Source organism: Prionailurus viverrinus, chromosome B2, assembly GCF_022837055.1.
Source record: "Prionailurus viverrinus isolate Anna chromosome B2, UM_Priviv_1.0, whole genome shotgun sequence".
In the NCBI taxonomy this organism is placed as follows: Eukaryota; Metazoa; Chordata; class Mammalia; order Carnivora; family Felidae; genus Prionailurus; species Prionailurus viverrinus.
The window spans coordinates 97198561-97210636 of record NC_062565.1 but is presented as its reverse complement, the minus strand read 5'-3'; the positions used below and the strand labels follow the sequence as shown (position 1 = coordinate 97210636).

The 12076-nt window shown below is 46.0% G+C and overlaps 1 protein-coding gene across 2 annotated transcripts in view; it reads right to left on the bottom strand.

Annotated features, from left to right (window-relative positions):
• The window catches only part of SOBP (sine oculis binding protein homolog), a 187194-nt gene extending 177271 nt beyond the window's left edge, over window positions 1–9923 (bottom strand). For both annotated transcript variants that reach the window (XR_007152546.1, XM_047860887.1), the window contains exon 1: window positions 9493–9923. Coding sequence is in view for 1 of the 2 variants with exons in the window: in XM_047860887.1 (XP_047716843.1) it covers window positions 9493–9588 (96 nt within the window). In the remaining variant the exon portion in view is untranslated. The remainder of the gene's footprint in view (window positions 1–9492) is intronic.
• Between the last annotated feature and the right edge of the window lie 2153 nt (window positions 9924–12076).

Sequence of the window (12076 nt, the reverse complement as noted above, 5' to 3'; positions counted from 1 at the left end):
CATCACACAGTAAAATCAGAACAAAAATACAGATCTTCTGATTCTTACACCAGGCCTCTTTCTATGATCAATTCCATATAGTCCGATGTGTCAGCAATTCCAAAGAAACTACCTCCTTGGACCAATCAAAGAGTTGCAAGGAAATCATACCACAGGATGTCAGTGTCACATATAAAGAGCTTTCCAACCAGGGCCTATATCTACCTATGTCGCTTGCTTTCAGACTTAATCATTGGCCTCTACTCTCCTCAATTATTTGTTTCGTTGGATTGTGTTCAAAATTCACTGTTAAATTTAATCTTCTCATTTTATAATCTTTTGCACATTGCATCTGACTCTAGTTGCTTTGTACTTTTAACCTTTATCCCCATGCCTCTTCCTTGCCCTCTCTAATTCCCCTCCCTCGCTTCCAGGGCTCCTAAGGAAAAAAAAGACAATCCTAACATTTAGTCTGAAAGCATGATCTCTTCCTAGAATTAAACAAACAAACAAACAAAAATAGGCCACAGAAAGATGGTGGAAAGGCTGGAAATTTTACTATTTCCCCATTCCTTCTAAATTCTTTTGATACAAAAATTTATTTTTGTTGAAACCTAATTCCCAGGACCTTCATTAGATTCTCTCCTTATTCACCTGGAAGTACTGCACAAATGTCAAAGTTCAGTCTAAATGATTTTTCACTGACCACTTTACCAGGTAAATAATAAAGACTGGACTTCAAGGCACTTTGAAAACTGCAGTAATTACAAATTCTCACAATACTTCTGAAATGCAACTACTTCAAGGTCTTCAAAAAGGACTAATGATTTTATTTTGAAAACACCAAATAGACTTTAAAATGTAAGTAGGTACCACGGATTTCTTTCTTACCAGGCCTCATAAAACTGAGTATCAGTGTGTTTTTAACTTCGTATAATAACCAAGAGAGCACAAAGTTTTCAAAGAGCTCCCAATTTTTCATTCAAATGAGGGAAGAGCCATGTCCTCTCTCTCCCCACAAACATAATTCCAGTTTTCACTCCAAGTCCCAGGTCTGGTAAAATATGTCACCTATCCCAAATACACTATAAGTTACCTGAGGGCAGAAACCTCTTATTTCATTTTACCCCTCACCTAGGACAATGCCTAGCACTTAGAATGTACTCAGTCAATGTGCTAGTACATTTGAATATATTCACAAAATTTTAGCTTTTTTTTTTAATGTTTATTTACTTTTGAGAAAAAGAGAGAGAGAGAAACAGAGTGTGAGCAGAGGAGGGGCAGAGAGGGAAGGAGACACAGATTTGAAAGAAGGCTCTAGGCTATGAGCTGTCAGCACAGAGCTCGACGTGGGGCTCAAACTCACGAACTGTGAGATCATGACCTGAGTCGAAGTCGGATGCTCAACTGACTGAGCCACCCAGGCGCCCCTCACAAATATTTTTTAAATGTATAAATACAGAAAAACGATCAAACAAAATTCAGTAAAATGGATTCTAAAAATAAATATGTGCAAATTAAAAGAATTGGAATATCCAGTGCTAATGAGCAGTCTCCTACTATTGGAAATTTAAGTTGATACAACTTTTAGAAAAAGGGTAGTTGACTGTATGCAGTGAAAGACTTTAAACACGCACATACCCTTTGATTCAGCAATTGTATTTCTCAGCATTGTAGGAACCATTCAAAGGAAATGCGTGCAAAGATATGCATGTTCAGGAATGTTTATCTCAGGGTTTTTTCTTAGAAACAAACTATATGCCAAACAATAGGAATCTAGTTAAATTACAGCTTAGTCATGGAGTGACTAAAATGGAATACTATTGCGCCATTAAAATATATGCTATAGATAAATTTTTACTGCCATGAAAAGCTATTAACAATATATTAAGTTTTGAAGAAGGTTAGCACACTAGAAGACCTCTTTTGTTTAAAAAAAAAACTATATATCATACATGGAAAAGGGCATTAACAGACATATATCAGAATGTTGATAGTAATTGTGTCTGGGTGGGAAAATTATAGGCTTTGTTTTTCTTTTAGCTTTTGTATTGCTTTTGTATTTTGTATCTTCTGTATTGCTTACTCTTTCTATCGTGTCTGTGTATTAACTTTATAAAAGTAAAAATTACTTTAACTAAAAATTAATTAACACATAGTCTACTCATAGACAATTATGTCAGCCATATTCACAGTCCTGATGACAATAAAAAGGATCTGTCAGTCACATGACTTAACTTCAAAACATTCTGGCACACATTGTCTACAAAAGTGAAGCCTATGAGAAATACTTTCAAAGGAAAGGGAAACCCCAATCCTGAACAATTTATAAGGCAGGGGGGAAAAATGCTAGCATCCCTGCTGGTTAAGATTATGAATGACAGAATGATGGTTATTTTTGGAAAATATTTTATCTCCCCCTTCACCTCCATGTGTTCTGACTTCTGAGGTAGGTTTCTGTTAAGCATCACTGAACTTGCTAATTGAGATCTTTAAAGGGGGTAAGATAGCAATTTGCAGAAGAGAGGCAGTTTCTCTTCTTTCAGAAGTTAAGAACTGAACTTGATTAGAAGTCAGCTTGATTCTATCCCCACATCTGGCCTAAGACTGAGTCTAAGTCATCTCTCTCTCTTTTTTAAGGTTTATTTTTTTCTTGAGAAAGAGAGAGAGAGAGAGAATGAATGCGAGCAGGGAAGAGGCAGAGAGAGAGGGGGACAGAGGATCCAAAGTGGGCTCCAGGCTGACAGCAGAGAGCCTGATAAGGGGCTCAAACTCACGAGCCACGAGATCATGACCTAAGCCAAAGTCTGACACGCAACTGACTGAGCCACCCAGGTGCCCCTAAGTCATCTCTCTTAACACAGATCCAGTGGATCGGATTTATTTTAGAGTTCTGCAAGAGGGTTGGGAGGTAAAATTTAAACAGAGAAAAAGAAATATTGTAAGATCCCTTTACAGATTACAAAGTACATCCACATTCATGATCCCGCTAGATCAGATGGTATCCTAAGGAATCAGATGGTCCTTCTCCCCAGAGAAGACCCGTTAGAGGGCTATCCACATGCATGGAACGATAAGAGCAGTGAGATTTGTACTCTTGGTGCAGACTTTACCCGGTGAGCCCTGCTCTTTTTACCTGAACCACAGTTTTGCAACTTGAAATCCTTTAAAGATGGGAGCGCCTGGGTGGCACAGTCTGTTAAGTGTCAGGCCCTTGATCTCAGCTCAGGTTATGATCTCGTGGTTTGTGAGTTCAAGCCCCGCATTGGGCTCCTCACGGATAGCACAGAGCCCGCTTTGGGATTCTCTCTCTCTCCCTCTCCCTCCCTCTCTCTCTTGCCTGCCCCCACTCATGCTCTCTCTCAAAATAAATAAATAAATATTAAAAAAAAAGAAGAAGAAGAAATCCTTTAAAGATGGTCACTACCCTCCATTTTGCAGCGTTTTCGGCCACAACACAATGATTACAATACAGTTCTAAAGGTAGAAGACACATCATAATATTAAAATACAACCCCAGCCTGGAACAGGCCTGACGAGAAAGTCTTGTTCTCTTATTGATATATTCTAAATTGGATGGCTGTGTAATTGGTATACGAAACCAAAATTGTGTGTTTCCATATATAAAACCTATGTTGCTTTATTGTCTTTTTGTGACACAGAATAGACAATTATGTTCCCACGTTTTCATCCACGGCCAGGACATCAAACGTCCTAAAAAAGGTCAAACAAATGCTGTGAAATTGTGGATTCCAGCCCCGAGGTTAACGTGGCAAACAAGGCAGGTGTGCAGCTGTGTCCGATCACAGCTGTAGAACGGCCCTAAAAATCACCAAGACTTGTTGCATTGTTTTCCTGTCCCTGCCAAAGCCATTGGCCTTAAAACAGGACAGGGTTCCACAGCCCTTTGGTTACGTAAGAGATATTAACACCCATCGGTCTACAGATCCTAAAATATACATTCAGCAAATCACACTCACCACATGCTTTCATGCCTGTTTACATGTTTCAATTGGCACCATCAAAAACAAAGTACTTTATTTCTTTCTCATTTTACCCAGTAATATCCCTTCTCTTTTAGGAAAATATTCAATAATCTTATTAGCTCGAGAGTGCAAGTGTGGCTGACTTCCCATTCCACAAGAGGAAGTTTGAGACTTGAGAGCTTTTTAAATGATCCGCCTTCTACTACTTCTAATAACTTTTTTGAAAAGAAAGAGAAAGCGGTATAAAGACTTAATGAAAAGGACACTTCCCTAGGAGATATAAAAAATATGGTCACTCTAACAAGACACTGTCTTTCCCTAGAACTCTCCTTTTTTCAGACGGTCACTTGTGCTCACTGATATTTGCCCTTTCGGAGGCCCTGTTTTTGACTTTCCTTTAAAAACTGTTACCTCTTGGTTTCTATGAGTCTGTCTCTCACACAAGGAGAGTAAGGCTTGGCTTCTCAGAGCAGTGCTTGGCAAGCACACAGGCAGGAAACGCAGAAGGGAATGAGTCTGTCAGACTCATTTTCTTCTAGTTCAAATGTTTATTTCAGATTCGGGAGGAAGTGGAGTGGTTCCTTTCCATTTCCTCGTCTCTGGAACCTGCGAGTCGTATAAGGCTTAGAGAATCTTGCTCTATCACACTCACAGGTTCATGGACGGAAAAAGAGCCTCTTTTCAGAAAACCCTGGTTTGAACAGAACAGAATTCACAGCTCTCTGTGCCCTCCCAGAAGCATCTCTTAATGGGTTTTGACTGGAGCCTTGAGCAGGACAACTGACAGAAACGTGGAGGACAAGGCTGGTGGGCTCAGGAACATCCTATTCCAGCTCGCAAGAAGTAAGGACCATGTCCCAGCTGACATTAGTCCCCAACCCTACCACGTGGCACACCTGAGGCCAGTGGCTGACAGGTCTTACATAATTTGTGAATGCCGCAGTGAGATCTGTCCCAAGCCCACTTTCTAGGTTCCTGAGACTTACTGTGTCTGACAACAGGATGGAGTTTCAGCAGCAAAACTTAAAATATACCTGTTTTAGTAATGAGCTGATTTCAACTTTGAAACATGCCGACTTTCCCAATCTACACCATGATCTTTCTTTCTTTCCCTCTTTCTTTCTTTCTTTCTTTCTTTCTTTCTTTCTTTCTTTCTTTTCTTAATGGAAACCTATTTATCTCACTGCACTCACCAGCTTAGCTCTGCAAATTGCTTTATTGTCTATGCAGTTGACACAGGTCATTTTTAATGCCAAATGGAGACCATCACAAACCAAATTAGCAAATCTTGTGGTGAGTTTACTACTAAACTTTAACAGATGTTGCTGACTCTAACTGTAGGCATCAGGACTGAAGCATAATTTTAGGTACAAATTATTTACTGGGAATATTTATAGACAGAAAACGTCTTCAGTAAAGGAGACCCCAAGACATTTAATACAGATGATCCTGTAGTTTAACAATTGATAAAGAAGTCAAACACTGCAAATGCATTAATTATGGTTTGTTTAGGAAAGTTTCCAGGGCAGAGTCCTTGATCTAATCACACTGGTTTTGTCAAAGAGTTTTAAAAGATAAAAATCTGACTCATTATCTCTACTCACAGTGTAGTTTTTTTTTTTTTTGAGCTGCATTACTGTTCAGTAGCCACTAGTCATGTTCACTAATATCTATGTGTGCAAAATACTTACCCTTAAGTAGAACTATTACTGTTACTGTTACACTTACACATATATTTACCTATACACGTCCAATAGTATGAACTAGTTTTTATATTAAATCTGTCATGTTATGGATGAACTCCTGAAATGAATTAGCCCTTCTATGTGTTGGGATTCCATCCTAAGATCCATTTATTATGATACATGTGAGCTAACAGTACATTGAAGACATATTACATTAGATACAATCACAATATTCACTCTAGAAAACAAAAATAGTCAAAATGTAAATTGCATCACCATCTAATTTTTTAAAATTGTCTCTACTGGTCATTACTTAAACAAGGCATACTTATGACAAATACAGTAAAGTAACGAGTCTTTTTAACCAAGAAAAACCAGGGTGGAGGGAGAAAGAAGAAAAGGAAAGATAAGGTAACATTGTAAAGGTCATAATGAGACAAGCACTTCTACGTGAAGATATTTTCACTACACTATAAGCATCTATGCCAAGTCATGTACTTTTCACACACAAAATTATATTGTATCAAATTTAAATTTGTTACAACTGCCATGCACATTAGACCAGTGATAACGAAAATGTAACTCAATATCTGATCTAGTGAAACAGCCACCAACATTAGCTCCCAGCCACATGAAGACAACCTCCAATGCCATTACTGGTGTCAGCTAAACCTCAGCCAGTTTGTCTTCTCCAGCCATTTTAAAATAAACATGTAACTATCTCAATTAGGAGATCTTGAAGAAAGCCTCATGATGAGGTGATTTTGTCACTCATTCTGAGTGCCCTGCATTTGCTGTACTTAAAATAGACACTTGTGCCAATGTCCTTTCTATTACCCGAAGCGGGGAAGAAAAATCACATACACACCAGTCTTTTTTCTTTCAGCTCACAGAGAAGCAACTTGATCCAACCAGTGTTGAAACCTGAGTAGGTCACTGTACACCATGATAAAACTCCCTAATCCCTGAGCCAAATCTCCCTGAGGGGGGCCTCCTCCTGACCCTCCACTTCCCAGGCTGACTTTTCCATTCGCTCTCTCCTCTTTCCCCCTTTCATTTCCCCTACCTTCAAGCCTTGATATGTGATCCTCGGTGGGGGCTCAGGTTTCCGTTTTTACAGCTTAGGCCGTGCTAGCTGTATACATTCCTTTCTTTCTGCCGGGCAGTGATTACTTACCAGGGTTTAGTTTACACTGGTCCAGATGAAAGCCGTTCAGATGAAGGCAAACACAGCCAGGCAGCTCCAGCGGCACTGATATGAAGCTGCACAAGGCCACATTGTGTTCTCGGTGACATTTTGTTGCACATATTTTTGTACAGGGCAACCAACTTGTTATGTTACTCTACACTTTAGGTTTGGGGACAAGGAGTAGTAATAATACCATGAGGTTTGAGGAGGGTTATACTGATGTGGTTATTAACATTAAAAACAGAAAAATATTAATGAGTTCAAAATAACCTTTCCACCATTTGGCTTTGAGAAAGCACTTTTCAAATGAGGACTTTGGGTGCCATTATATTAGAGGAATACCTACAAAACAATTCCAGTACAAATGGGAATCCATGCATACTGGCATTGTGTGCGTGGACATGACTGAAGGTTTCTGCCGGGGTCTCTCACACACTGGTCTAAACCAGATAGAAAATACCAATCCTACAGGCAACTGAGTTATTTGCTGTGTAAAACTTCTTATTTAATGCCACTCTACACAGAAATGATGAGGACTAAAGCTTCAAATAGTAGGTGGTGATTTGGAAGAAAAATAACATTTTAAGAAGAGGAAATTCTGTGCACGAAGGTTAATTCCATACTTAGTCCTGCAGCATTGACTAAAAATTGTGTAGTTTTTCCCCTTCACACAATGTTGTTTTTGTTTCTTCCTCACCAGTTCAGACAAACATCTGTTATACTGTAGAAGGACAACTATCTCCCAAACCACGGAGTGCGCCCGCAGCCAAAGTCAACAACGCCAGCCCCAAGCATTGAGCACAGTCAGCCTTTATATCCAGCCGGGATAACATTTCACATGTTTTGATTAAAATTAGCTAATTTGTAATTCTAGAACCTATGAAACTTAAAAGCTGCCATCCATATAGATCACATTAGGTAGTGTTTTAAAGGGCCAGTGCACACTGTGATTTCCTAGTGGCTCACTTCTCTCCTGTTCCTGCACCCCCAATTTAAAATGAAATGGGAAAGTAATCTGGAAATGCAGGACAGAAGAGAAGTGTAAGTGAGGAAGAATGGTTATTGTAGACTGTTTGAATTCCAGCCCTCATCAGAAGACAACAGCTCCTACTGGTCTTTTAAAAAACTATCATTTAAATCAATGGTGGTTTCCATCACAAGGAATGGCACTGGTTTCCAGAGCAAATCTTCCTTAACTCCCCTTGGACTGATGCTGCACCCCATGCTTTCAGGCATTAAGTTCATCACCCAGAAATAACAGCTCAAATTCCGAAATTGAGATTGCTACAGACATTTTCTGGAGGAAAGGAAAGCTATAAGCATATGCACCTAGATACTCATACAGCTTGTATTATCCGTGCGCCCCTTCCTAAACACGGGCTTCACAGAAGGCACTCTCATAGAATGTGCTTGTTCTAATCAAGAAAGCGTCAAAGCGAGATAAATTGTACTTAGTCGCATGCCATTTTCATCCAGTCTGCCTTTTAAATACAAAGTTCACCAACCTGACTAAGTCAGTTGGCAGTGTTAAGGATTCTATCTTGCAGAAGATAGGGAACACCAAGCCGGCTGCAGAATGAACGCTAAAGTCCCCCTGAAAACTGCTACTTGTTTGTAATTCACAAAAAGAAAAAAAAATTAAAAAACATATATATATATATTTTTTCTTTAATCAAGATCGATTCGTCATATCAACACAGAATAAAACCCTCGCCGGGCAAAAGCTTCAACTTCATGGAAAATAAGTGTGTGTCGGGGGTGGGGGGGGGGGAGGTGGGGGTTGGCCGGAGCTGAGCGGTGCTCTGGTGCAATCGCTCCAAAGCGAACAGCTGGAGCGCCAGGCTGCTGCGCTCGCCACCTCTGGCGCACCGCTGGCCTGGCGGGGAGCCCGACCTCGCCGACAGGACTCCGGGCTGGCCTTTCCGAACAATGGGCCGGCGCTCGGGAAGGCCGCCCCCCAGACAGCTATCTTTCGGCGGGGCTTGCCCGGGTCTGATAAACTGGGAAGTGAAGCATGCAAAGACGAGCAAGAGGCGGAGGCAGCCGAGCGAGAGGAGCGGACAGGGGCGGGCGAGGTAAGCCGGCCGTCAAAACGGTACCCAGACTCACGCTGCTGGGGCCGCACTCGCCGGGGCACTGACAGCCTCTCTACACCGTCGCAGCTGGCTACTTGAGGGGAAGCGGGATCGAGGCGCTGGGAGACGGACTGGAGGCAAGGGTGGAATCGAGCGCTCCCGGGGTTCCTCGGCCCGGCAGCGCCTCAACTTTGGAGGGACCCGAGGAACGGTTCCCGAAGAAAGGGAAGAAACTACACACCGCCGACTAGGAAAGCCTCTTCACCACGTCCACCCGCCACTTGGGCCCCCGGTCCCCTCCCTCTGAAACGCGCCTGTGCCAATCTGGGGCTTATAAGGTTAAATAGTATGTGGTTTCCTGGCCGTCCCCCACCCCCATCAAATCGGAGGCAGGCAAATCTCGGGGATGCAGCCCGCGAGTTGGCCTCGGTTTTGCACCTGGAGGAAGAGCTGAGGCGTTCTGGGCGTCCTACAGAAACTGACAAGCGCTCCCCGTACCCCCCAAATCCGTACAACGGCCCAAAGGGAGCGGGCGGAAGAAAGAGCTCAGTCTCTCCAGCCCCGAAGTCCAAAAATACCTTCATTTCCTCATTGATCTCCCTTTTCACTGGGTGAGCCGGTTTCCTGCTCCTTTTATTTTCCGGAGGTCTCCCTTCTTTCTCCATTTCTGCCATGTTTTTGTGTCTGGTTTCTGTGGAGATGAAATGGCTGCTGCCGCCGCCGGCGGTGGTGGTGGTGGTGGTGTCGGTGGTGGTGGTGGAGGTGGTGCTGATGGTGGCAATGCTGGCGGAGGTAGCGGTGCTGGCGGGGCTGGGGCTGGGGCTGGGAGGGGGGAGGGCAGGCGGGCGCCGGAGAAGCGGGGTCTCTTCTAGCGGCGGAGAACGTCAGTGGCTGTCACAGGGAAAGGTAGCTCGAGGAGTCTCAGGGATGCCGCCGCCGCCGCCGCTCCTGCTCCCGCTGCCGCCGCCGCCGCCAACGCCGCCGCCGCCGCCGCTGCCCCTGCCGCCGCCGCTGCTTCTGCCGCTCCCGCCGCCGCCGCCGCCGCCGGGCTGCATCCTCGGTGCCCCGTGGAGTCGTCAGCCATCTTCCGTCGCTCTGTCCGTCTGCATGGGCGAGGGGAACGAGGGCCGGGAGCGGAGAGAGCTGCTCTGGGCGTGCGTGCGTGGATGTGTGTGTGTGCGCCCGGGAGAGCGCGCCAGCACCGGCGCCCAGCGCCTCCCGCGAGCCGAGCCGGGGGCGGGCCGGGGGCCGGCGCGGGGAGGAGGGGGCGGGAGGGAGGGGGAAAGGTGGGGGGGGGGGCTGGGACGGCCCCCAGCTCCGGAGCGGGCGTGGCTTCCACCGTCACTGAATACGCGGATGCTGCGCGGCCCCGGGGGCTGCTCGCGGCCGCTTGCTCATCCGCGGCGGGCACCGGCGGGACGCGGCGCCCCTCGCGGCCGCCACCTCGGCATGACGGCCCCTGGGGCCGCCCCGACCCCAGCTGTTCTCCTTAGCCCCGTGATGTGGGCTCGCGTGGGTTTGGAGTTGGCTTTTGAGCCGGTCTTAGAAGCTGCCGGGGGGGGGGGGGGAATGAATGGGGGTGAAAGGAGGAGGTTGGGCGGTGGGAGGGCACGGGGATTCGAGGTCGAGTTGCAAGAGGGCCGCTTTCTTCACCCCCGGGGAAGGCAGACTGAGCTCGCCGCCTCCGGATTCCAGCGCCAGGGTCTCGGGAGAAAGGAGACCACGGCCCTGACCTCCCCCACAGCTGCCAGGATAGTATCCCCCCCGTCCGGGGGCCACCTCTGGGCGTGTGGAGGCGGGAGGCCCCTTGGAGAGGTCCGTGCGCCCAGCTCCGCCGGTCCCCAACCCGGTGCGAGCTACAACTGCGCTTGCAAGACAGCTTTTGCCTCTCAATGAACCACTTAGAAGTAGGACATCTCGGACCTCAGCCCCCTGTTCTTTCTTTCCCCTCCAGTTCTCTCTCTCTCTCTCTCTCTCTCTCTCTCTCTCTCTCTCACACACACACACACACACACACACACACACTGGTGTCTCACTACAAAGTAACAGTTTTACCCTGTGACCCCGTGCGCACCCTTGTCCCAGTGCCCTGGGTTTAACCTCAGGGCATTGGGTGCTGCTGGGAGCGCGGGGTCCCGTTTATAAGGTTTCGTCCTCCGGGAGCCAGCTGCGTTCGCCCCGCCTGGCAGGACCCTCCCTCCACCGCCGGTGGACACTCTTCCCCGCGACTTCCCTGCGCGCGGCTGTTCTCCATTCGTGCTCGCTCCCCCTGCGCTCGCACGCCTTCGCTTTGGCCCACTAGGTCCGTGCCTGGGGCCAAGCTCGGGTTGCGTTTGTGGCTCTCTGGGCTGAGGCATTGGCGTGAGCGGCTTGATGAGGCTTCCGTGAGACACGCAGCCCCGAATGCTGGTACACGCTGCGGGTGACACATTGACGTTCGCGGCTTGGCTTTCCCGCGCCACTACACTTCGTAATTACCTGACACAATGCGATATGGGGGTGTCCATTGTTCCACTGCTTGTTATTGTGGAGTGTTCATTATAACCGTGGTGGAACTTAAAATTACACAATTTTTTTAAGTACTTAAAGATTGAATGAATCGGCTTGGGGAATATGAGTCAGCTTTCCATTAAAATCTGTTTGGCCTGTCAAACAAGGCTCATTCTGGGTATCGCATTGCCTAATTTGCATTTTAGCATTGTTTTGTTTATTAAACGTCAGGTTGGAGATATTTGGGAGCGTACTCGGGAGGGCTGAGCACCTCTACGGTGGCTGTTTTGCATTTTAGCATTATTTTGTTTCGTAAATGCCAAATTACAAATACTTGGGAGCATATCCAAGAAAGCTGAGCACCTCCTCTCGCCTCTTCTCTTCCCTGTGTGGAGGGAAGGAAGGGAAACCGCACCCCTCTCTGCGTGGCTCGCTGGATCCCGAGCGAGCCAGGACGCCAGAGCGAGCGAAGCCGAATGAGACTCTGCTCCTGCAAGGGGTCCAAGCAAAACATTTGCCCCGGAAAAAAAGTTTAAGATCCTGGGGCGGTTATCTGGGGCAGAAAAAGTCGAGAGAGGAGGATTACAGAGTTTTTATGGAGCGCTCTGCCGTCCAGGCATCCCCTATTCAAGATTTTTCTAGCAGCCTCTGGGAGTGTACCCAGGGATGCAC